At 47.2% G+C, this 27,643-nt stretch overlaps 1 protein-coding gene across 1 annotated transcript in view; it reads right to left on the bottom strand.

Annotated features, from left to right (window-relative positions):
* Window positions 1-23,766: 23,766 nt before the first annotated feature.
* The window catches only part of SLC25A46 (solute carrier family 25 member 46), a 117,969-nt gene continuing 114,092 nt past the window's right edge, over window positions 23,767-27,643 (bottom strand). Inside the window, exon 8 of the mRNA XM_063964110.1 lies at window positions 23,767-25,168. Within this exon, the coding sequence (XP_063820180.1) occupies window positions 24,587-25,168 (582 nt within the window). The 3' untranslated portion in view covers window positions 23,767-24,586. The remainder of the gene's footprint in view (window positions 25,169-27,643) is intronic.

The raw sequence follows: 27,643 nt of genomic DNA, 5'->3' as shown, positions 1-27,643 counted from the left end.
AGCAATGGCGCACAGCTGCAGTGCTGTGCGCTACCTTGTTGAAGACCGAAGTCTTCTGCCGCCGATTTTCCGGACCATCTTCATGCTTCTGGCTCTGTAAGGGGGACGGCGGCGCGGCTCCGGGACCGGACGATCGAGGTCGGGTCCTGTGTTCGATCCCTCTGGAGCTAATGGTGTCCAGTAGCCTAAGAAGCCCAAGCTAGCTGCAAGCAGGTAGGTTCGCTTCTTCTCCCCTTAGACCCTCGTAGCAGTGAGTCTGTTGCCAGCAGATCTCACTGAAAATAAAAAAAACCTAAAATATACTTTCTTTTCTAGGAGCTCAGGAGAGCCCACTAAGTGCATCCAGCTCTGGCCGGGCACAGATTCTAACTGAGGTCTGGAGGAGGGTCATAGGGGGAGGAGCCAGTGCACACCAGTTAGACCAAAAGCTTTCTTTTAGTTGTGCCCAGTCTCCTGCGGAGCCGCTATTCCCCATGGTCCTTACGGAGTCCCAGCATCCACTTAGGACGTCAGAGAAATTTCCAATATGTACCCTCCCCTGAAACTTTAATGCCTTTCATCTCCTAGAGCAGGGGTGGGCAATAAGACGCCCCCTAGCTGCTGTCGAACACATCCCAGCATGCACTGATAGCAAAACTGTGTAGTCCCACAGCAGCTGCAGGGCCGCCTTTTGCCAACCCCTGGTCTAGAGGTTAATGCTGGGGACCAAAAGATGAGATCTGTGCATGGGATGGCACATTCCCAACACACAGAGGTTTAGCGACTTGAACCCCTACATTGTAAAGGTGTATTGTATATAACGGACATGACACCCCTTTTGTTGTTTAACCCCAATACCATCTTCCAAAGAGAAGAAGACATTAAAAAGCCCCTGAATAGACTTCACCAGGCACTGAGCCCAATCGGCATACTTGGCGAGATAGCTACGAAGTCAGAATGAGGCAATTTCCTCTTCTCCCTTGGAAGATGTGCAAGATGAGTAAAGCTGGGTACACAACTATACAATCCATGGCCCGACCACCTGATATCAAGTGAACAGGCGGACGATTGTATAGGTGTGTATGCTGTACTGTTGCAGGAGCATTAGCTGATAAACTGCTTATCCTATCCAACCACCTACACCCCACTGTTCTCTGTGGAGACTATGGACCCTAAAGAAGAAATCAGTAAATCAGTAATTAAAAAAAAAAAATAGGATGTTAATTACCTGCAAATCCTTTTCTCGTAGTCCGTAGAGGATGCTGGGGTCCATTTTAGTACCATGGGGTATAGACGGTTCCGCAGGAGCCTTTGGCACTTTAAGACTTTATAACAGTGTGAACTGGCTCCTCCCTCTATGCCCCTCCTCCAGACCTCAGTATAGGAACTGTGCCCGAGGAGACGGACATTTTCGAGAGAGGAATTACTATTAAACTTGTGGCGAGATTTACACCAGCTCACACCATACACAAAAAACATGTCGCCTAACATGGCCGTTAACATAACTCATGCAAACCAGCATGTATAACGCAACAGCAACAGCTGTCAACATCTAAACACGTGTGCAAAAAGATAACGTAATTTGCAGGAAAAAAATGAGCACTGGGGGCGGGCGCCCAGCATCCTCTACGGACTACGAGAAAAGGATTTACCGGCAGGTAATTAAAATCCTATTTTCTCTTACATCCTAGAGGATGCTGGGATCCATTTTAGTACCATGGGGATGTACCAAAACTCCCAGTACGGGCGGGAAAGTGCTAATGTTCCTGCAGAACTTACTGACCAAATTTCAGGTCGTCAGCATCCAAGGTGTCAAACTTATAAAACTTAGTAAATGTGTTTGCACCTGCCAAGAAAACAGAATCTTTGTTTGTCCTCTATGACCCCAACAAGATTGGAGGTCCTGCTTCTAAGCAGACTATTGCGCGCTGGATCAGGTGTACCATTCAGCACGCTCATTCCACGGCAGGATTGCCGTTACCGACTTCGGTAAAAGCCCACTCTACAAGGAAAGTGGGTTCGTACTGGGCGGCTGCCCGGGGTGTCTCGGCTTTAACCTCAGGTATGCTTGATGTGGCGGGTAAATGGGGACATGCAAGTAAGCATCCTTGATGTCCACTGACAACAGAAATTACTTTTCTTCCAAGCTGGAGATCACCGCTCTCTGGGACTCCATCTTGAATTTGAACCTTATCAAATAAAGATTCAGAGAGTACAGGCTTAAAATTGGTCTGACTGAGCCATCCGGCTTCGGCACCACAAACAGGCTTGAATAAAAGCCCTGTTTCCTTTGTTCGGCAGGACCCAAGGAAATTACTTTGTCTTGACATAAATTGTGTATTGCGTTCAGGACATTTGTGCTGTCCTGAGCAGAAACTGGCAAGGCTGATTTGAAAAATCGGCATGGGGAAGGTCTTGAAATTCCAACCTGTAACCCTGGGATACTATCTGTAATATCCAAGGGTCCAGGTCTGAGTAAAGCCAGACCTGGCTGAAATATAGTAGACGTGCCCCCACCCGATCGCACTCTCGCAAAGGATCCACAGCATCATGCTGTGGCTTTTGCAGAAGTAGTTGCTGACTTCTGCTCCTGGGAGCCTGACGGTGTTGTAGATTTTCTACCTTTTCCTATGAAAAAAGGGGTACACTAAGCCTTTTTGTACTTGTTGGGCCGAAAGGACTGCATAGTATCAGAATGATATACTTTTTTAGCCGGTGCAGCTGCCGACGGCAGAAATGCTGACTTGCCAGACGTAGTAGTTGATATCATTGCATCTAGTTTCTCTCCAAAGAGGGCCTCACCATTATAGGGGAGCGCCTCAATATTTCTTTTGGATTCAGCGTCAGCATTTCATTGGTGAATCCATAGCGCCCTGCGGGCTGAAAATAGGATTTTGGTACTTACCAGGTAAATCCTTTTCTTTGAATCCATAGGGAGCACTGGAGTACTCTTGGGATATGGACGGCTTCCGAAAGGAACAGGGCACTGAATATTGAAATTCAGTAACACTCCTCCCCTCCATACTCCCCGAGTACCTCAGTGTTTTTTACTGAGCCGAACAGGAGCGATAGAGAGGTTGACAATGGAGAATTACCTATAACATAACGGACAACCATAAAGTTGACACATAACGTAACTGACAACGAAACAGTTGACACCATAACCGATAGAACTAGAAAATTTGAACCAGTCGGTGAAAATGTGTTACCGTTAAGATCCCCTGAGCTTACTACAACCCAGGTAAAACTGCTCTGGGTGGGCGTCCAGTGCCCCCTATGGATTCAAAGAAAAGGATTTACCTGGTAAGTACCAAAATTCTATTTTCTTTTTCATCCACTAGGGGTCACTGGAGTACTCTTGGGACGTACCAAAGCTTCCCCCGTGGGCGAGGGAGAGCTGTTTGACACCTGTAACACTAGGCGGCCAAAGCTAGATGCTGATGCCGCAAAACGTATCAAACTTGTAAAAGCGCACAAACGTGTGCACTGAAGACCATGTAGCCGCACGGCAAAGCAGCGTCATAGAAGCTCTACGACCAGCTGCCCATGAAGTTCCCACAGAAGATGTGGAATGAGCTGTTACTGATGTATGCGGCTGTAACCTAGCATTAAGGTAAGCCTGACCTATAGTCAGTTTTATCCATCTGGATAAGGTCTGCTTAGAAACTGGCCAACCCATCTTGGCAGCATCATAGAAAACAAACAACGTATCCGTCTTACGAATTGTAGACGCTCGGGATACATAAACGCGTAATGCGCGTACCACCTCCAGAGTTCCAGAATGTGCTGTTAACACAGGAACTACTATTGGTTGATTGATGTGAAAAGATGACACTACCTTTGGTAAGAAAGCGGGATTCGTTCGAAGTTCCGCTCTGTCATTATGAAACACCAAATACGGTGGCTTGCATGACAAAGAACCCAAATCTGAAACACGCCTTGCCGAAGCTAAGGCTAGAAGAAAAATTGTTTTCCAATTGAGAAACTTTATATCCACTTGCTGTAAGGGTTCAAAATATGAAGACTGTAAGAAATCTAAAACCAGATTAAAGTCCCATGGCGCTGTAGGTGGAATGAATGGAGGCTGTACTCTGAGGACACCTTGTAGAAAAGTATGTACCGACGGCAATAGAGCCAATGGTCTTTGAAAATAAATTGACAACGCAGATACCTGCACCTTTAGTGTAGATAAACGCAGTCCTCCATCTAACCCCGTCTGTAGAAATAACAAAAGACGGGATAACTTGAAAGATGATGTCGGAAACTTCCGAGCTTCACACCAACCTATATAGGGACGCCAAATTCTCTAATAATGAGCTGCCATAACCGGCTTCCTAGCTCGTAACATGGTTGGTATAACCGATACTGTAATGCCCTCTTTTCTTAAGAGGGTGGTCTCAACAGCCACCCCGTCAAACGCAGCCACGCTAAATCGGGGTAAAAGAACGGACCCCGTTGTAACAGGTCTGGACGTAGTAGAAGCGGCCAAGGATCGTCTGCGAGTAGTCCGCGGAAATCCGAGAACCAAGCTCTCCGAGACCAATGAGGCATCACTAGTATGACTGTGACGGACTGTCTTTTGATCCGTTTTAGCAACTGAGAGAGCAGCGGAAAACGGTGGAAACAGATACACGAGGCTGTACGGCCCCACGATTGTGAGAGCATCCACCGCCACTGCCCTTGGATCTCTCGTTCTGGACACATACTGGGGCGTTTGTAATTGTGGCGAGATGCCATCAGGTCCACCTGAGGATAACCCCACCTGTGGACCAACCCTCTGGATTTAATGCCCATTCTCCTGGATGAAAATCCCGACAGCTGAGATAATCCGCCTCCGAGTTGTCCACTCCCGGAATGAACCCTGCCGACAATATCACCTGGTGGTATTTTGGCCAATTCAGGATTCGAGCTACTTGCCGCATTGCCATGCGGCTTCTCGTTTGATGTACGCGACTGCCGTCGCGTTGTCTGACTGCACTAGGACAGTCTGAGAGGGAAGCATGTGTAATGTTTGTCGTAGTGCATTGTAAATTGCGCGGAGTTCCAGGACATTTTTAGACAGCAATGTGTCGTGATCTGCCCAGAGACCCTGTCGCTGACAATTTTGAACTACAGCTCCCCAACCTCTGAGACTCACGTTCGCTGTTAGACTTATTCAATTCCAGCCGCCGCCTGCGGTTAAATTGTGTACCTTGAGCCCCAGAGTAGAGACACCCTCGCCCTTGCCGACAACCTCACCATGTGGGAAATCTGCAGATGCGAGGCCGACCACTATTGTTGAAATGGACGGGAGGAAAAACTTCCAAACTGAAGCGCTTCGAAAGCCACCACCATTGTTCCTAATAGGCGAATACACAAATGTACAGAGAGTGTGCATGGCTTGAGCAGATGAATAATCTGTACTTTCTGTTGTAGTAGGGAAATTCTTTGATTTACCGTATCGAGAATTATACCTAGGAATTGAAGTCGTTGAGACGGAATTAGATGCGATTTCTTGAAATTGACACTCCAACCGGGGTGTATGTTAGCAGCGCAAGTTGGAGGAGCATCTGTTGAGACAGAGCTTTCATGAGCAGATCGTCTAAGTACGGAACGATAGTCACTGCCAGGGATCTGAGATGAGCTATCATCACAGACATCACTCTGGTGAATATCCGAGGCGCTGACGAGAGGCCAAACGGTACAGCCTGTGTGGCGTATTGCAAAACGCAAGAACCTCTGATGTGGTGACCAAATCGGAATGTGTAAGTACCCACCCTTGAAATCAAGCGCAATCATGCAATCTTGTGGCTTAAAATCTGCAAATACTGACCGCAGAAATTCCATCTTCAATCTGTAGTAAGTGACTTACTGATTGAGACTGACGGAGCCCTCCGAAATCGGTACCACAAACAGACGGGAATAATAACCCTGACCTTGTTGGTGTACCCGGCTGGAATTAAAAACTGCTGAATCCAGCAGAGACTGAATGGCAATGTGCCAAAACGCCTTCTTGTCGTCCGACAGAGAGTCCAGTTTTGAAAAAGCGCAGTGGCGGAAGACAGCTTTCTTTTAACACTAAATTGCGGATACATCCATCAGTGGATGTCTGGAATCCCGGCAAATGTAACGTCAGAAGGCGCGCTCCCACAATTGGAAATCCAAAATGGCCTGGGAGCCCGTCAAGCCACTGGCCTGTTGATGATTTTAGCGCCCTGGTGTTACAAGGCATGGCTGTACCACAGCCTTGACAGGACTGAAGTCTAAAGTGAACGCCGGACCAGAGTATTTCCGTCTTGGTACCGGTGGAGGCAATGGCAGGAAACTAGACTCTCCCCCCTCCGCCTTGGCCTGAGAAATGCATTTGTCAATTTTAGGACCAAACAACTTCTGGCCACCGTATTCTTTTGACCTCTGACTCCGCTTGCCAAGAACGCAGCCAGAGAACCTGTCGTGACGATGAAAAGCGAGAAGCGAGCTAACAGCCGGCAGCAGAAGCTGTACATAGCTACTCAGCAGCTTCTTAGATTTGATTAACGATAAGTATAACGTGATCGTCATTGTTTCCATACAAAGAGCGCCTTAGTGACCCAATTCTATCTTACGTCTGAAGGGTCTTTATAAGGTTTGACACAGACGAATCCACCAATAGCGGATTCTCCAATGTAGATGTCACTGTGTGGAAACGGGTAAATAGAATTAAATGTGTGAGGTATAGAACCGGTTATTCGGTTATTTTGTGTTTGTACTAACATCTCATTAAGATATTCTAAATAAGAACCCCATTGCTCTTTAGTCTCTGTAAACTTCAGAGACTGACGCACTGATCGTTATCAATGTCTGGGCTGTCAAAAACCGCACTTCTGACTGCTGGTCTAATGTGCCCTCCTCACCCTTATTTAGCGCCGTGAGGTTTGGCATAGAATTGTCAGACCGCAACCTAGCAGAAACGGTTAAAGTATAAGACCAATTAAAGTAATACCCTGTTACCCAAAGTGAAGTTGGACTTTTGCAACGGCTGAGACTCCTCCGTTAGATTTGGCGGTCTTCTCCTAGACTCGGATCTTGCCGCTCGTTGGCCAATTCTAAGTGCAACCCAGCCATGACATTTGCGTAGCATAGGAATGAAACCGGGTTCCGGAGTGGAAACCTACAAACATATGGAACATGTGGTAGATTCATGTACAGACATTGCAGTAAAACGTCTTTTGTAGTCTTTGCTGGTGCCGTACTCATTATGCAGACAGACCATACAATAAACAAAGACAGACACTTGCACGCTCAGTAAAAGTGTTACTTAAGGTGTGTAATATACATATATATATGGCCGAAATGCATTCACTTGGCCAGCCTATATAAAATCTGAAGCAAAAATTCCCACTAACACCCCTGCGCCTCCGGTGGAGTAGAGATGTAGGGCAGGAACGTTCTGGAACTAGAAACAGGAAGAGACCGGAAGCATGGTTAAAATGGCCCTGGTCTCCCACATTACAGACGGGAATATTTACCACTGTGCTAACAAGGATTAGCTTTCACTGATAATCCCAGATCAGGTTACAATATATCTTGTGTGAATATAGGCTCAATAGTCTATTATAAAGTGATAATCACAGGGTAGGTTATTAATATAACCTATATGAATGTGGCAGCCTGTCATGCAGCATATTATATGTTTCCCTGCAGCAGCGCTGCCTGTGGCTTGTCCCCCCTCCCCCTGTGCTCCGTGTCTCAGCGGGGAGCGTGTGCCGGGATGCTGACCTTGCAGGGAGGCAGGGGACGCTTGTGAGGAGAGCGGCCGAGTGTTCGGCTGGCTGGAGCGGCGTGTAGCGGCTTCCGGCGGCGCTAGTGAGAGCGCTGTGCTGCGGCGGTCTCCCTGGCTTTGAAGTCTGTACAGCGCGGACGGAGCGGCTGGGGCGGGCGCTGGTATTAGCGGCGGGTGCGGGCGGCGGTAATGAAACCGGTCCCCACACAGCGGGGCGGCAGCGCACGCTGACCGCCCCGTCCCCCCCAGCATACCTTGTCTCGTAGGGAGGGCTGCGACGGGCTTCTATCTGTAAGCTCCGTCCAGCTGTTCAGTTCAGGGCTGCGACGGGGCTTCTTCCTGTAAGCTCCGTCCAGCTCTTGTTCCTGGCTGCGACGGGGCTTCTATCAGTAAGCTCCGTCCAGCTGTTCACTCCTTCATGGCTGCGACGGGGCTTCTTTCTGTAAGCTCCGTTCAGCTTTTCAGTTCATGGCTGCGACGGGGCTTCTTTTTGTAAGCTCCGTCCAGCTCTTGCAGCATTCAGTGTGCTGCGTGTGGCTGTGAGGGTGCTCTTTGTGAGGACCGACACGCCATGCGCTGCTCCATGCAGCGGCACCATCCCGGACCCATGTTTTTAGAAGAAACTGGGAAGGGATGTGTAAGTTGTAAAAATAAAAATAAAATATTCACCAGCACAGAAAAAACACTGAGGTACTCGGGGAGTATGGAGGGGAGGAGTGTTACTGAATTTAAATATTCAGTGCCCTGTTCCTTTCGGAAGCCGCCCATATCCCAAGAGTACTCCAGTGACCCCTAGTGGATGAAAAAGAAATAGCCATAGCAGAGGCCCTTGAGCCCAGTAAGCCAACGTCCTTCATAACCTCAACCAAGTAACCTGCAGAATCTTTGGTATTACCTAGAATTTGCAGCATATCATCTTTATCGACCGTGTCAATACAGGTTGTCCAAATATTCCAAAATACGGAATTTTTGAGTGAGATAGTGAAACCTTTGTTTTCTGATGGCTCAACGTACACAAACCTTGTTTAATGCACAAAGTTATTAAAAAATAAGATTTTACTCATCGGTAAATCTATTTCTCGTAGTCCGTAGTGGATGCTGGGAACTCCGTAAGGACCATGGGGAATAGACGGGCTCCGCAGGAGACTGGGCACTCTAAAAGAAAGATTAGGTACTATCTGGTGTGCACTGGCTCCTCCCTCTATGCCCCTCCTCCAGACCTCAGTTAGGATACTGTGCCCGGAAGAGCTGACACAATAAGGAAGGATTTTGAATCCCGGGTAAGACTCATACCCAGCCACACCAATCACACCGTATAACTCGTGATACTATACCCAGTTAACAGTATGAAATATAACTGAGCCTCTCAACAGATGGCTCAACAATAACCCTTTAGTTAGGCAATAACTATATACAAGTATTGCAGACAATCCGCACTTGGGATGGGCGCCCAGCATCCACTACGGACTACGAGAAATAGACTTACCGGTGAGTAAAATCTTATTTTCTCTGACATCCTAGTGGATGCTGGGAACTCCGTAAGGACCATGGGGATTATACCAAAGCTCCCAAACGGGCGGGAGAGTGCGGATGACTCTGCAGCACCGAATGAGAGAACTCAAGGTCCTCCTCAGCCAGGGTATCAAATTTGTAGAATTTAGCAAACGTGTTTGCCCCTGACCAAGTTGCAGCTCGGCAAAGTTGTAAAGCCAAGACCCCTCGGGCAGCCGCCCAAGATGAGCCCACTTTCCCCGTGGAATGGGCTGTTACTGATTTAGGATGCGGCAATCCAGCCGCAGAATGCTCCAGCTGAATTGTGCTACAAATTCAGCGAGCAATAGTCTGCTTAGAAGCAGGAGCACCTATTTTGTTGGGTGCCTACAGGATAAAAAACGAGTCAGTTTTCCTGACTCCAGCCGTCCTGGAAATATAAATTTTTAAGGCCCTGACTACGTCCAGTAACTTGGAATCTTCCAAGTCCCTAGTAGCCGCAGGCACTACAATAGGTTGGTTCAAGTGAAAAGCTGATACCACCTTAGGGAGAAACTGGGGACGAGTCCTCAATGCTGCCCTATCCATATGGAAAATCAGATAAGGGCTTTTACATGACAAAGCCGCCAATTCTGACACACGCCTGGCCGAAGCCAAGGCCAATAACATGACCACTTTCCACGTGAGATATTTCAAATCCACAGTTTTAAGTGGCTCAAACCAATGTGATTTTAAGAAACTCAACACCACGTTGAGATCCCAAGGTGCCACAGAAGGCACAAAAAAGGGGCTGAATATGTAGCACTCCCTTTACAAATGTCTGAACTCCAGGCAGTGAAGCCAGTTCTTTCTGGAAGAAAATCGACAGAGCCGAAATCTGGACCTTAATGGAACCCAATTTTAGGCCCATAGTCACTCCTGACTGTAGGAAGTGCAGAAAACGACCCAGCTGAAATTCCTCTGTTGGGGCCTTCCTGGCCTCACACCACGCAACATATTTTCGCCAAATACGGTGATAATGGTTTGCGGTTACTTCTTTCCTGGCTTTTATCAGCGTAGGAATGACTTCCTCCGGAATGCCCTTTTGCTTTAGGATCCGGAATTCAACCGCCATGCCGTCCAACGCAGCCGCGGTAAGTCTTGGAACAGACAGGGCCCCTGCTGTAGCAGATCCTGTCTGAGCGGTAGAGGCCATGGGTCCTCTGATATTATTTCTTGAAGTTCTGGGTACCAAGCTCTTCTTGGCCCATCCGGAACCACGAGTATCGTTCTTACTCCTCGTTTTCTTATTATTCTCAGTACCTTTGGTATGAGAGATAGAGGAGGGAATACATAAACCGACTGGTACACCCACGGTGTCACTAGAGCGTCCACAGCTATTGCCTGAGGGTCCCTTGACCTGGCGCAATATCTAGTTTTTTGTTTAGGCGGGACGCCATCATGTCCACCTGTGGCCTTTCCCAACGGTTTACCAACAGTTGGAAGACTTCTGGATGAAGTCCCCACTCTCCCGGGTGTCGGTCGTGTCTGCTGAGGAAGTCTGCTTCCCAGTTGTCCACTCCCGGAATGAACACTGCTGACAGTGCTAACACGTGATTTTCCGCCCATCGGAGAATCCTTGTGGCTTCTGCCATCGCCATCCTGCTTCTTGTGCCGCCCTGTCGGTTTACATGGGCGACTGTTGTCTGATTGGATCAGTACCGGCTGGTTTTGAAGCAGAGGCCTTGCCAGACTTAGGGCATTGTAAATGGCCCTCAGTTCCAGAATATTTATGTGTAGGGACGACTCCTGACTTGACCAAAGTCCTTGGAAATTTCTTCCCTGTGTGACTGCCCCCCAGCCTCGAAGGCTGGCATCCGTGGTTACCAGGACCCAGTCCTGTATGACGAATCTGCGGCCCTCTTGAAGATGAGCACTCTGCAGCCACCACAATAGAGATACCCTGGCCCTTGGAGACAGGGTTACCAGCCGATGCATCTGAAGATGCGATTCCGACCACTTGTCCAAGAGGTCCCACTGAAAGGTTCTTGCATGGAACCTGCCGAATGGAATTTTGCTTCGTAAGAAGCTACCATTTTTCCCAGGACTCGTGTGCAGTGATGCACCGATACCTGTTTTGGTTTCAGGAGGTCTCTGACTAGAGATGACAGCTCCTTGGCTTTCTCCTGCGGGAGAAACACTTTTTTTCTGTCCAGAACCATCCCCAGGAACAGCAGGCGTGTGGTAGGAACCAGCTGTGACTTTGGAATGTATAGAATCCATCCGTGCTGTTGTAGCACTTCCCGAGATAGTGCTACTCCGACCAAAAACTGCTCCATGGACCTCGCCTTTATAAGGAGATCGTCCAAGTACGGGATAATTAAAAACTCCCTTTTTTCGAAGGAGTATCATCATTTCTGCCATTACCTTGGTAAAGACCCTCGGTGCCGTGGACAGTCCAAACGGCAGTGTTTGGAATTGGTAATGGCAATCCTGTACCACAAATCTGAGGTACTCCTGGTGAGGATGGTAAATGGGGACATGTAGGTAAGCATCCTTGATGTCCAGGGATACCATGTAATCCCCCTCCTCCAGGCTTGCAATAACCGCCCTGAGCGATTCCATCTTGAACTTGAATTTTTTTTATGTACGTGTTCAAGGACTTCAAATTTAAAATGGGTCTCACCGAACCGTCCGGTTTCGGTACCACAAACAGTGTGGAATAGTAACCCCGTCCTTGTTGAAGTAGGGGCACCTTGACTATCACCTGCTGGGAATACAGCTTGTGAATTGCCTCTAGCACAGCCTCCCTGCCTGAGGGAGTTGTCGGCAAGGCAGATTTGAGGAAACGGCGGGGGGGAGACACCTCGAATTCCAGCCTGTACCCCTGAGATACTACTTGAAGGATCCAGGGATCCACCTGTGAGCGAGCCCACTGATCGCTGAAATTTTTGAGGCGTCCCCCCCACCGTACCTGGCTATGCCTGTGGAGCCCCCGCGTCATGCGGTGGACTCAGAGGAAGCGGGGGAAGAATTTTGATTCTGGGAACTGGCTGACTGGTGCAGCTTTTTCCCTCTTCCCTCGTCTCTGTGCAGAAAGGAAGCGCCTTTGACCCGCTTGCTTTTCTGAAGCCGAAAGGACTGTACATGATAATACAGTGCTTTCTTAGGCTGTGAGGAAACCTGAGGTAAAAAATTTTCTTCCCAGCTGTTGCTGTGGATACGAGGTCCCAGAGACCATCCCCAAACAATTCCTCACCCTTATAAGGCTCTATGTGCCTTTTAAAGTCAGCATCACCTGTCCAGTGTCGGGTCTCTAATACCCTCCTGACAGAATGGACATTGCATTAATTCTGGATGCCAGCTGGCAAAATATCCCTCTGTGCATCCCTCATATATAAGACGACGACTTATGTTCGCAAAATAGTATCCCTGTTTGACAGGGTTACAGACCACGCTGCAGCAGCACTATCTGCAGGTCTCAGTCTAGTACCTGAGTGTGTAAATACAGACTTCAGGATAGCCTCCTGCTTTTTATCAGCAGGTACCTTCAAAGTGGCCGTATCCTAAGTCGGCAGTGCCACCTTTTTTGACAAACGTGTGAGTGCCTTATCCACCCTAGGGGATATCTCCCAGCGTAACTTATCCTCTGGCGGGAAAAGGTACGCCATCAGTAACTTTTTAGAAATTACCAGTTTCTTATCGGGGGAACCCACGCTTTTTCACACTTCATTCACTCATTTGATGGGGGAACAAAACACTGCCTGCTTTTTCTCCCCAAACATAAAACCCTTTTTTAGTGGTACTTGGGTTAATGTCAGAAATGTGTAACACATTTTTTATTGCCGGGATCATGTAACGGATGTTCCTAGTGGATTGTGTATATGTCTCAACCTCGTCGACACTGGAGTCAGACTCCGTGTCGACATCTGTGTCTGCCATCTGAGGGAGCGGGCGTTTTTGAGCCCCTGATGGCCTTTGAGACGCCTGGGCAGGCGCGGGCTGAGAAGCCGGCTGTCCCATAGCTGTTACGTCATCCAGCCTTTTATGTAAGTGTTATGATTCCCGTACTCCAGACCAGATGAGATCTTATGGCAGAGGTCTGAGTACTGGAAAGATATGCTGGTTACGGGAGCAGGAAAGCCTAGTAACCCCTGGCGCCCTAACTCCGTTGTCTCGCCCGTGTTATCAGAAATCCCCTGCGAGACTATGGTTGCTTGAGCCCATGGCAGCCGCGTTCGAAGGGCGGATTATGTCTGCCCAACCCCGATGCCCCCTCAGGTCTTAATGGGAGACAAAGGGAAATCCGAGACAGGGTGATAACAAGGGGCCCTCTGACTAAGCAACCAGACCAGGGGTTACAAGCTATCTAACTTAACCAAAAGTATGTGCGGACAAACCGCCAGGGAAAAGGACAACCAAAGATCCACTGATCCGTTACTCCTATCCAGCACCGCTGGATACCAGAGTGGACTAGTGGGAGCGGAATCCTCCGCAAAAGCTCCGGAACACAATAAAACTAAATAATAAATAGTAAGCGGTCAAGCCGCAACACACGGCTACGCCGCGACTCACGAACACCACTGGATGTTAAAGGTGCTCGGTAGGACTCCAGGAAAGATGACAAATTCCGAGTACTGGATCACTGAGGACAGGAACAACCGGATGGAGCAGGACTGGAAACTCTCTGTAACAGACACAGCAACAGGAAGCTAACACCGGCGTCTGTGAGAAGTCCTGAGAGTGCTTTTATTTAGAACCCCTCCAATCCGGATCCAGACAGGGTAATGTTAATTATGCCGTGCAGCTGCATGCTGCACGGCCAGGATGAAATTTGACCTGATTCATTAGACCTAGCAACGGGGAACGCGGTCCGACAGTGGCGTCCCCGTTGCTATGGTCAGAGCGGCTCCGTGCGCCCGGCGTCTAGCGTTGCTAGGGAGCCGGCGGCTGTCTGCCTGCGGCGTCCCTAGTTGCTAGGCGCCGGGCCGCACTGACGGGCGGACCCTCGGCGCCTAACAGTACCCCCCCCTTGAGGAGGGGTCAAGGAACCCCTAAGGCCAGGCTTCTGAGGAAATTCTCGAAAAAACGCCCTTTTGAGCCTCGGGGCATGGAGATCCTCATCCAGGACCCAAGACCTTTCCTCTGGACCATAACCTCTCCAATGCACCAAAAAATAAAGCCGACCCCGGGACAACTTGGAATCGAGAACCTTCTCCACTAAGAACTCCTGCTGACCCTGTACGTCTATTGGTGATTTCCCCTGAGAGATCTTGCGAGGAAATTTACTGGACGAAACATAAGGTTTTAACAAGGAGCAATGGAAGGTATTTCCGATCCGTAAAGTTTTTGGTAACCGTAACCGGAAAGCCACTGGATTGACTTTTTTGATAATTTGAAATGGTCCAATAAATTTAGGACCCAATCTGGCTGAGGTTTGTCGAAGTTTAATGTTGCGAGTCGACAACCATACCCTATCTCCAACTTTGAAAGTGCACGGCCGCCGGAGCCTGTCAGAAAATTTTTTCTCCCGAAATGCCGCTTTTCTGAGAGCCAGGTGCACTTTTCTCCAAATGAGTTTGAGATGAGAGGTCAAGGTCAGTGAGGAGACAGAGGAATGTTGAAAAAAGGAATTCGCTCTAGGGTGAAAACCAAAAACTGTAAAAAATGGAGATACATTGGTGGAGGAATGACAGGCATTGTTGTAAGCAAACTCTGCTAACGGAAGAAACTCAGACCAGTCATTTTGGAGTTTGGCCGAGTACAAACGCAAATATTGTTTTAATGATTGATTGACTCGCTCAGTCTGCCCATTGGATTGGGGATGGTAGCCAGACGTTAAAGATAATTTCATCTTCAATGAGGCACAAAAAGACTTCCAAAATTGTGCAATGAATTGTGGACCCCGATCAGAAACAATATCAGTGGGTAACCCATGGAGTCTGAAAACATGGCGGAGGAACAAGACTGCCAATCCCTGGGCAGATGGCAATCGGGGAAGAGCAATAAAATGGGCCATTTTGCTAAAACGGTCCACTACCACCCATATGACTCGGCATCCGGCTGACAGAGGGAGGTCCACCACAAAATCCATGGAAATATGAGACCATGGCCTAAGAGGAACATTCAAGGGCATAAGTTGACCGATAGGCAAGGAACGGGGAACCTTATGCTGTGCACAGACCTGACAAGAAAAAACAAACTCCTTAATGTCTTTGGAAAGACCAGGCCACCATACCGAGCGGGAAACTAATTCAAAAGTCTTAGCGATCCCCGGATGCCCGGCAACTTTGCTATCGTGAAACTCTGTCAAAACCGTTGCTCTCAAAAACTCGGGGACATAAAGACGACCAGCAGGAGTATTACCAGGAGCTTGATGTTGAAGCTGCTTCAACTGGGTAAATAAATCTTGTGTGAGGCCTGCCCGAATGACTGAAGACGGAAGTATGGGAGTAACAGGACTGTTGTCTTGAACTGGAAGAAAACTGCGTGATAGGGCATCTGCCTTGGTATTCTTGGAACCTGGCCTGAAGGTGATAATGAACTTGAAACGAGTAAAAAATAAAGCCCAACGAGCTTGCCGGGCATTAAGCCGTTTGGCTGATTCAATGTATTGAAGATTTTTGTGATCAGTCAAAACTGAAATGGTATGAGTGGCTCCTTCAAGCCAATGCCTCCACTCCTCAAAAGCCCATTTAATAGCCAGTAATTCCCGGTTACCAACATCGTAGTTGGATTCAGCAGATGAGAATTTCCTGGACATGAAGGCACAAGGATGTAATTCTAGGGAATCCGGATCCTTCTGAGACAGGATAGCCCCTACTCCAACCTCCGAGGCATCGACCTCAACAATGAAAGGCAATTCTGGGTTGGGATGTCTGAGGACAGGGGCTGAGACAAAGGCTTGTTTCAAGGCCTGAAAAGATAACTCCGCATCACGTGACCAGTTGGTAGGATCTGCTCCCTTCTTAGTCAGTGCCACAATGGGAGCAACTAGGTCAGAGAAAGAGTGAATAAATCTTCTATAGTAATTTGCAAACCCTAAAAAGCGCTGAATTGCTTTTAAATTGGTGGGCTGCGCCCAACTAAGGATGGCTTGGAGCTTCTTTGGTTCCATACAGAATCCCCGAGGGGAAATAATGTACCCTAAAAAGGATACCTCCGTGACATGAAATTCACACTTCTCCAGCTTGGCATATAGGTGATTTTCACGTAATTTTTTTAGAACCTGACGCACCTGGGTAACATGTTGTTCTATAGAGTCAGAATATATCAAAATATCGTCTAAGTAGACTACAACGAATTTTCCAAGAAATTCACGGAGCACATCGTTAATGAGATCCTGGAAAACTGCCGGAGCGTTGGACAGGCCGAAAGGCATAACCAGATACTCATAGTGGCCTGACTGAGTACTGAATGCCGTTTTCCACTCATCCCCTGACTTGATTCTGATGAGGTTATATGCTCCTCTCAGGTCAATCTTAGAAAAAATCACCGCCGAACGTAGCTGATCAAAGAGGACAGAAATCAGCGGCAAAGGGTAAGTATTCTTTACAGAGATTTTATTCAAGGCTCTAAAGTCGATGCAAGGTCTGAGTGATCCATCCTTCTTCTCCACGAAGAAGAAGCCTGCACTTAAAGGGGATTTAGATGGCCTGATAAATCCTTTCCCTAGGCTTTCTTTAACATACTCATTCATGGCCACAGTTTCAGGTCCGGACAATGCATATAACCTTCCCTTAGGCAAAGTGGCACCAGGAATTAACTCAATAGAACAATCATAAGGCCTATGGGGAGGCAGAATATCCGCATTGCCCTTGGAAAATACATCAACAAAATCCTGGTATACCACAGGAATGGGTGCGGGAATGACAGCAGCAATTCTGATGGGAAGCGTAATACATTCCTTATTACAGATGGTACCCCATTGTAAGATCTCCCCCAACTGCCAATCAATGATGGGATTATGAAAGGCCAGCCAAGGGTGACCCAGAACCACAGGAACTGCTGGGCAATGGGTAAGGAAAAACTCAATCTTTTCAGAATGCAGAGCTCCTACCGAAAGTAGAACAGAAGGTGTACAGAGAGAAATAACCCCATTGGACAAGGGACTCCCATCTAAACCATGCATGGTGATACACCTACCCAAGGCTAACTGAGGAATACCTAAGGCCTTGGCCCATGTTAAATCCATAAAGTTCCCTGCAGCTCCACTGTCCACAAAAGCCAAGACCGAAGAACAGAGGATGCCAAAGGAAACTTTAGCTGGAACCAACAGTGAATTATTTGAGGAGATAAGCTGTAGACCAAAGTGAACCCCCTCACAACTCACTTGGTCGAGGCGTTTCCCGACTTGTTCGGACAACTACGGGCAAAATGTCCCTTACCCCCACAGTATAAACAAAGACCAGAATTTTGCCTTCTGGTTCTTTCTTCTGGAGACAGTTTGGAGAGGCCTATCTGCATGGGCTCCTCTATGTCCACAGGAATGGAAAAAACACAAGGAGTAGACCCGACAGATGCTCCTTTTTCAGCCCTCCGCTCTCTGAGACGACGATCAATCTTAATAGAGAGCTCCATGAGTTTATCGAGAGTCTCAGGAGCGGGATACTGAAGGAGACTGTCTTTTATAGACTCGGATAAGCCGAGGCGAAACTGACTGCGCAAGGCTGGGTCATTCCATCCACAGTCGTTCGACCAACGGCGAAACTCTGTACAATAAATCTCTGCGGGATTCCTACCCTGTCTGAGAGCACGCAACTGACTCTCGGCGGATGCCTCTCTATCAGGGTCGTCATACAAAAGCCCTAAGGACCCCAGAAAGGCGTCTACAGACAATAAAGCTGGATCGTCTGTCTTTAAACCAAAAGCCCAGGTCTGAGGATCCCCCTGTAGCAGAGAAATAATAATTCCTACCCGCTGAGATTCCGTACCTGAGGATACTGGTCTTAAACGAAAATACAGTTTACAAGACTCTTTAAAATTAAAAAACTGCTTTCTATCCCCAGAAAAACGGTCAGGCAGATGCATTTTTGGTTCAGGAATGACCCTCGGGGAAGTCCGTAACAGATCTTCCTGTGACCTCACCCGAAGGGACAGATCCTGAACCATCTGAGTAAGCTCTTGGATCTGGCTAACTAAAAGCTGGCCAGGATTTGGCCCAACACCGGTGGGATTCATGAAGCTGACAAAATCTCCCAACTGAATAAGGGAAAAAATTAACTCCTGTTAATTTAAAATTTTAGTTTGGCCGGTGTTAATGTTATGATTCCCGTACTCCAGACCAGATGAGATCTTATGGCAGAGGTCTGAGTACTGGAAAGATATGCTGGTTACGGGAGCAGGAAAGCCTAGTAACCCCTGGCGCCCTAACTCCGTTGTCTCGCCCGTGTTATCAGAAATCCCCTGCGAGACTATGGTTGCTTGAGCCCATGGCAGCCGCGTTCGAAGGGCGGATTATGTCTGCCCAACCCCGATGCCCCCTCAGGTCTTAATGGGAGACAAAGGGAAATCCGAGACAGGGTGATAACAAGGGGCCCTCTGACTAAGCAACCAGACCAGGGGTTACAAGCTATCTAACTTAACCAAAAGTATGTGCGGACAAACCGCCAGGGAAAAGGACAACCAAAGATCCACTGATCCGTTACTCCTATCCAGCACCGCTGGATACCAGAGTGGACTAGTGGGAGCGGAATCCTCCGCAAAAGCTCCGGAACACAATAAAACTAAATAATAAATAGTAAGCGGTCAAGCCGCAACACACGGCTACGCCGCGACTCACGAACACCACTGGATGTTAAAGGTGCTCGGTAGGACTCCAGGAAAGATGACAAATTCCGAGTACTGGATCACTGAGGACAGGAACAACCGGATGGAGCAGGACTGGAAACTCTCTGTAACAGACACAGCAACAGGAAGCTAACACCGGCGTCTGTGAGTAGTCCTGAGAGTGCTTTTATTTAGAACCCCTCCAATCCGGATCCAGACAGGGTAATGTTAATTATGCCGTGCAGCTGCATGCTGCACGGCCAGGATGAAATTTGACCTGATTCATTAGACCTAGCAACGGGGAACGCGGTCCGACAGTGGCGTCCCCGTTGCTATGGTCAGAGCGGCTCCGTGCGCCCGGCGTCTAGCGTTGCTAGGGAGCCGGCGGCTGTCTGCCTGCGGCGTCCCTAGTTGCTAGGCGCCGGGCCGCACTGACGGGCGGACCCTCGGCGCCTAACAGTAAGGAGTTGACACTGTCGGTTAATACCTTCCACCTATCCATCCACTCTGGTGTCGGCCCACAGGGGGCGACATCCCATTTATCGGCATCTGCTCCGCCTCCACATAAACCTCCTCATCAAACATGTCGACACAGCCGTACCGACACACCGCACACACACAGGGAATGCTCTGACTGAGGACAGGACCCCACACAGCTCTTTGGCGAGACAGAGAGAGAGTATGCCAGCACACACCAGAGCGCTATATAATGTAGGGATAAACACTATCACTGAGTGAATTTTCCCCAATAGCTGCTTGTATAAACAATATTGCGCCTAAATTTAGTGCCCCCCCTCTCTTTTTAACCCTTTGAGCCTGAAAACTACAGGAGAGAGCCTGGGGAGCTGTCTTCCAGCTACACTGTGAAGAGAAAATGGCGCCAGTGTGCCGAGGGAGATAGCTCCGCCCCTTTTTCGCAGACTTTTCTCCCGCTTTTTTATGGATTCTGGCAGGGGTAATTATCACATATATAGCCTCTGGGGCTATATATTGTGATTATTTTGCCAGCCAAAGTGTTTTTATTGCTGCTCAGGGCGCCCCCCCCCCCCCAGCGCCCTGCACCCTCAGTGACCGGAGTGTGAAGTGTGTATGAGGAGCAATGGCGCACAGCTGCAGTGCTGTGCGCTACCTTGGTGAAGACTGAATTCTTCTGCCGCCGATTTTCCGGACCATCTTCATGCTTCTGGCTCTGTAAGGGGGACGGCGGCGCGGCTCCGGGAACGAACACCAAGGACGGGTCCTGCGGTCGAACCCTCTGGAGCTAATGGTGTCCAGTAGCCTAAGAAGCCCAAGCTAGCTGCAAGCAGGTAGGTTCGCTTCTTCTCCCCTTAGTCCCTCGTTGCAGTGAGCCTGTTGCCAGCAGGTCTCACTGTAAAATAAAAAACCTAACATATACTTTCTATCTAGGAGCTCAGGAGAGCCCCTAGTGTGCATCCAGCTCGGCCGGCACAGAAATCTAACTGAGGTCTGGAGGAGGGGCATAGAGGGAGGAGCCAGTGCACACCAGATAGTACCTAATCTTTCTTTTAGAGTGCCCAGTCTCCTGCGGAGCCCGTCTATTCCCCATGGTCCTTACAGAGTTCCCAGCATCCACTAGGACGTCAGAGAAATATTGTATTAAATGACCTTCAGGCTGTGTGTATAAGGTGTATATGAAACATAAATGAATTGTGTGAATGTACACACACTTTGTTTAATGCACAGAGTTATTAAAAATATTGGCTAAAATGACCTCCAGGCTGTGTGTATAAGGTGCATATGAAACATAAATGTATTCTGTGCTTAGACGTAGGTCCCAACCCCATGATATCTTATTATGGAATGCAATTATTCCAAAATACAGAAAAATCTGATATCCAAAATTCTTCTGGTCCCAAGCATTTTGGATAAGGGATACTCAACCTGTATTAACAATTAAATTGTCTGCCCACTTTTCCACTGCGTTTCCACAAGCAATTGTGGGCCTGAGTAACGTACCCGTAGCAACATAGATGAACTTTAAAGTCGTCTCTAATTTGCAGTCAGCAGGTTCTTTTAATGAAGCTGACCCTGGGGCAGGTAAAATGATTTTCTTCGACAACCTCGAGACTGAGGTATCTATCATTGGGGGTGATTCCCATTTACACCTATCCTGGGAAAGGGTATGCTACCCGCAACCTTCTAGGGATAACAAACTTCTTTTCCGGGTAGCCCAGGAATCCTCAAATAATGTATTTAAGTCCTTAGACAGAGGAAAAGTCACCGCCTGTTTTTTATTTAATTTAAAATAATCTTTTTCCTCAGGTGGAGGTGTTGTGTCAGGAAATTCCAACACCTCTTTTATAGCGACTATCATACATTGAATGCTCTTAGCCAGTTTGGGGTCTACTCCCCTCAAATCCCCAGTGTCGACTTCAGTGTCGGAATTTGTGTCAGTGTCCCTTTGCATAATTTGGGCCAGAGACCTTTTCTGGGAACAGGAGTGGCCCCTAATGGGTGTCGTGGAGGAATCAGCAAACAGAGCATCCTCCACAGACTGTCTCCATTGCTTTGTCTGTTGATCAGACTCAGAGAATTTCTTTGCTAGCTTAGACATATTACTCTGCAGCTTTCTCAACCACACAGGCTCAGAACACTCTTGTGCCTCCAAATTGGGTTCCTCTGGGGAAGAACTTTCTCTAGACATGGTACACGCGTGTACAGTCACACCACTCACACACACACGGGAGCTATTGGGGACAGATCTACCTAAAGTCTGTCAGAGAGACCGAGATGGAATTGCCAGTCCACACCACGCGCCCTATATGTATTGCATACAGTAAATAAACAAACACAGTGCTTTTTTTTCCAATATGAAGCCCGCAGACTTCAATATACTATGCGATCCCCTCCCCTTCTATAGCACCCTGGTACTTGTATCAGCGATGTGTGAGGAGAAACAGCGTCAGGATCAGCCCTCCGGCGTCTCTGTGAGGAGAAAATGGTGCCAAAGTGTTACTAGCAAGTCTGAGAAGCCCCGCCCCCAGTAATGGCATGGTTCAGCCTCAGTAATACAATGTTTATACTGGCAGGGGTATGTACACCAGCGGCTCCCATGTGTGTACTTTGTCGCCAGTGAGAGTAAGGATTTATTCTTCATGTCCCTCAGAGCGCCCCCCTCCCGCGCGCCCTGCACTGAGAGACATGTTTGTGCACAGCGTCGCGCGCTGGTACCTTAATGCCGCCATGATGACCGGAGGGCCCTTCTCTGCAGGTCTCCGGTAAATACTCACCAGCCTTCTGGCTCTGTTAGGGGGTGGCGGCAGGGCTGTGGGAGCGAGCAGCAGCCAGGCAAGGGCTGTGTTCAGTACCCTTCAGGAGCTAATGGTGTCCTGTCAGCGGAAGCAGAACCATTGAACTAATTGAGAAGTTGGTTCCTAATTCCCCCCCTAAGTCCCACGAAGCAGGGAAACTGTTGCCAGCAGCTTCCCTGTAAAATAAAAAAACCTAACAAAAGTATTTTCCAGCAGAACTCTGTAGAGCTCCACTGGTGTGCATCCAGTCTCCCGGGCACATTTTCTAAACTGAGGTCTGGAGGAGGGGCATAGAGGGAGGAGCCAGCTCACACTGTTAAAAAGTTTTAAAGTGCCGAAGGCTCCTGCGGAACCGTCCGTACCCCATGGTACTAAAATGGACCCCGGTATCCTCTAGGACGTAAGAGAAAGAAAAAAAAAACCTGCTCAAAAAATGCACACCATAAGATAGCGTCCGATTTCAAAGGAATAATGAAACATACCAGCATGTTTCTAATCTTGCGGTCACATGAATTGGGTATCATCTGGGGACAGGATTCCCATTGGTACTGGCAACTTTATATAGCACCATTATTTCTAATACTTTGCATTCTTATGTTTTATCTCAGTTTGTGCCCCCTACCCTGCGTTGTCTGCTGCCTGGACCAACTTCTTACTCGTCACCATCCCTCAGTCCAGGAGGCAGACAAGGCACCTGGACAGACATCCTGCTTGTATACCTGTTTTCCATTTGGCCACTACTCTGATTTTCCTATTATTTGCTGCAGACTACCAACAGCCAGATGTTGAATTTGCCTCATTGGTAACTTTGCTTTCTAATTGACAAATCGTGGTATGGATTACCTTTGTGGACTACATCCTGCTGCAACTCATACTGTGGTATAATCTATGTTGTGGGTTGGCGGCTCAAGCTTTCCAGTGTTGCATTGTGCCTCCTGAATCTATTGGTCCAAGATCCTGCGATTACACAGTAGTACTTACAGATCAGTCCTATACTACTATAGAATAGTATGTGAAATTATATCTAATAAATGATCACAACTTCAAGATTAAGTGTTGGGGACAACCAAGTAAAGCCAAACACATAGGGCCTGAGCAAAAAAAAGGAACAATTTACTCCAGGAATAAAACTAAGGGATACAAATGAATTTAATTTTTGCATGCTGGGGAAATACTGACTGCTTTTGTATGCAGTGTACAAATACTGAACAACTTTGGTTTTTCACTGAAATTTAGAATTAGTCTATGACATGCCCCTTGCCAACTATAAAGCTCTATACATTTTAAATAAGCCCCAACATGGATTTATCTACAGTAGGTGTAAAGTGCTTCTTTTTTTGGTAAAGTGCTTCTTTTTTTGGTCTTTCCTACTGGGTTCTTATCATTAATCTTGTGCATGAGTTTTGTAGCAACTTGTTCTCATTTGTATGTACTTGTATTTTCTAAGATTTGTAACTGTCCTTTCAGCACTTTCGCGTTGGGATTACAAATAAATGACAATGATATAACCGAAACAACATAGATTAAAAAAAAAACTCCATACAAAATAGTTTTAATAAACTAGCCAAATGTGCAAACCTTTCTTTTAAAAGAATGTCGGGTTTAATATTTACACAAGCACTTCTAATCCACCATCCACAGTTTCAATAATGGGGCATCTCAATACAATGTTTGCTTGCAAGCTTAGACAATATTACATTTCTTTACAATGACAAAAACACTCATGTGCAGGGGATGTGACTGACCGTTTCGACAGGACTAACTATACAGTTTTCCCAGAAGCTGCGTACTTACTAGATCTAGAATACAAGTAGATCCGGTATCATTGGGAACATTCACAAACGTATATGCTGACCTTTCAGTACTATGATATATATATATATATATATATATATATATATATATATATATACTATGATATATGTACTCTCATAACTATTCATTTTGTTATTTATCTCTATTTATAATTTTACTTAAGCAGGTGCGGCAGAAAGGTCTTATGCAACAAACCCAGTACCATCTTCATTGAACAGAAACAATCTTCTTTTTTTTTGAATACCAAGTATGGGTAACAAATATATTTCTTAATCAACAAAGACCAGTAGTTATGAAACATTTAAATATAGATTTGAGAATGTTACCACCAGCTCTTACACTGCAGCCAAAATCAATAGCACCGCACACAACATCAAGAGTTAGGAGAACGGTGAATTCAACCTGCAAGCCTCCGTCGATACATGTAGTTCTGATCAGAAACAGCCCTGAAACAATGGCCTTGAACTATACCCCCAATAACATAAACCATAAGCCTTAGCTTACTTTGAAACATGTTGTACCAAAACGGTATGAGATACAATCACTGGCTAGAATTTTGCAACAGAGAGGAATAAATGATTTTAGTAATTTGCAAAACAGTAGCATGAAGAGTGTACTGAACCACCACAGCTCCGAAACCTTTGTAGAAGCCCAGCATCCCTTCTTCACGCCTGATTGTATTAACGCAGTCTCTCAATCCCTCATATTGAGTGTTAATAGGTAATACTTCATAACCAAGGTCTGTATTATCTATTATTGTGCGTGTGCCTTGAATGTGAAGGCGATGCATAGCGGTCTCAAGAGGATACAGCAAGATGTCAGCACAGAGACTGGCTGCAAAATTGGCTAATAGTTCTGGGAAATAATCTTCCAAAATGTTCTGGGCTGCATTTGTTCCTTCTGTTGGAATTCGGACAGTATTCTTTTTCTTTATGAAGAATAAAACACATTTCTGGACAAGAGAACTGATGATATAGTGCAACACACCATGGACGACAGTAGGGAATGTCAGGACAAGGAGAGGCAACAGACGTTTGCTGTGTGGTACTCCTAGTCCCATAAGTCTGCCAAAGCCTTCCTTCAAACAATCCAAAATACCAGGGTTGTCATGGATGATCTCACTCTGCATTAAAAAAAAGACAACAAATTTAAATAAAGAACATTTTATGTAGAAAGCAAAAAAGACAACGCATGCACGCCTCAATTTATTGCAGTGGTTAGTTTATACATGGTCTGGAAAGATCCTCACTTCCTGTCTTAAGAGAAATAACCAATCAAGAAGTCTGTAATACTGACATCAGTTCTCACTGCCCTTCACAGATGGATCAATCCCGTGATTGATACAGAATTCAGCTGCTCAATCCAAACCAAAATGGAAAAAATTATTTGCAATCTGTCTCTTCATGGTGTTCATCAATCCCCATTCTAAGTTGTAGGATTCACAGAAGTATAAGCTTTCCAGCTGCTAATGTTACAAGGACTGTACCATGTTCTGTTCCCAAACTGTGAAGAGAAACCCTAGTTTGCAAAATTTGTATTCACAGAATACCGGTATAGACTTTAAGGAATACAGATGTGTGGAATACATACTATATCCTGGCAGTCTGGGTGCTGCTGGTCATATGACCAACCCACATTGAAGATCCCGACATCAGGGCATGACTGCAGCAAAGATATATGAGGACATATCTGTAGTTAGTTAGTTAGTCATGTAAAATATCCAATATGTACCCTCCCCTGAAACTTTAATGTCTTTCATCTCCTAGAGCAGGGGTGAGCAATAAGACGCCCCCTAACTGCAGTCGAACACATCCCAGCATGCACGGATATCAAAATTGTGTAGCCCCACAGCAGCTGCAGGGCCGCCTATTGCCAACGCCTGTTCTAGAGGTTAATGGTGGGGAACAAGAGATGAGATCTGTGCATGGGATGGCACATCCCCAACACACAGAGGTTTAGCGACTTGAACCTCTACACTGTAAAGGTGTATTGTATATAACGGATATGACACCCCTTTTGTTGTTTAACCACAATACCAACTTCCAAAGAGAAGAATAAACTTCCAAAGCCCCTGAATAGACTTCACCAGGCACTGAGCCCAATCGGCGCACTTGGCGAGATAGCTACGAAGTCAGGAGGAGGCAATTTCCTCTTCTCCCTTGGAGGATGTGCAAGATGAGTAAAGCTGGGTACACAACTATACAATCCATTGCCCGACCACCTGATATCAAGTGAACAGGCGGACGACTGTATAGGTGTGTATGCTGTACTGTTGCAGGAGCCTTATAAGCAGTTTATCAGCTAATGCTCCTGCAACGGCCAGGATCGGGAGGTTGCATCTTATCTACTGTCCCAAGCCCATAGAAGCCTGTACGCACATAGAAGCTACTTTAGCACATTGTGTTTGGAGCTTGCAGGAGGCTGCAAGCTGCTCAAGATGAAGACACACTGTTCTTCTGATTGGGAGTATTAACTTGAACACGAGCAATCGTAAAAGTGTGTACCAAGCTTAAAAATAGGATTTTAATTACCTACCGGTAAATCCTTTTCTCGTAGTCCGTAGAGGATGCCGGGGTCCATATTAGTACCATGGGGTATAGACGGGTCCACCAGGAGCCATTGGCACTTTAAGAGTTTAACAGTGTGGGCTAGCTCCACCCTCTATGCCCCTCCTACCAGACTCAGTCTAGAAACTGTGCCCGAGGGGACAACATACTTCGAGAGAAGGAAATACACAGATAGTGGTGAGATTCATACAAGCTCACACAACAAGACAAATCCGGCCAACAGGCCGGAAAACTCAGCAACAGCTGAAACAGTAAAGAACGCAGAACTTACCTAGGAACCAGGCAGTACAACCCTAGAAAAAGGCATCAGTGCTGAAACGCGTTGGGACCCACAGACTTTACTACCGACATTGCCACATACATTCTCCTCTCTCCGGCTGGAGAAGGAGACGCTTCCGCACACATCGCGCTCACGTGACCCGGCACGTGACGCGCGAACCAGGAAGTCAGAGGACGGGACGGGAGTTTAGGAGACCGGCATTTACAGACAAGGTGCGCGGCTTCTGAGACACGGAGGACACCCAGAGAGGATACATCGAGGAACACAGGCTTGAGGACGGCTAAGAACTGGTCACCGGCGGCAGGTAGCACCTGCCCCCGGCGGTAAGTTTCATTACACAGTATATGACCACGCCACTCGTTGCCACACACGGAAGGGTCTGACAGGCGGGACGCCGCACTAGTCACACCATAAACTTAACCACAAACCTAACAATAGACACAGCATCAGAGGATACATAGGACCATCCACACCTATGGTAAAGGTGGCCCCTAGGGCATACCTAACATTTACCTGAGCTGTAGCTCCATCAGTATACCAATAGGAGGGTATACTCAGAGAAAGGGTAGTCTGCAAGACACACCTGATAAGTGGTGAACCAACCTGGGACATTCATTATTGACTATGGAATATTAATCCTATTACATCCAAATAAAATCCTATATTTCATTTACATCGAGTGATCATTACCACATCCCCTACAAATAGATACACAGAGAACACATCACTTCACACACCACCATCCACCTCT

The sequence above is a fragment of the Pseudophryne corroboree genome, chromosome 1, assembly GCF_028390025.1.
Source record: "Pseudophryne corroboree isolate aPseCor3 chromosome 1, aPseCor3.hap2, whole genome shotgun sequence".
NCBI classification, from domain to species: domain Eukaryota; kingdom Metazoa; phylum Chordata; class Amphibia; order Anura; family Myobatrachidae; genus Pseudophryne; species Pseudophryne corroboree.
This window is presented reverse-complemented; position numbering and strand designations above follow the sequence as displayed.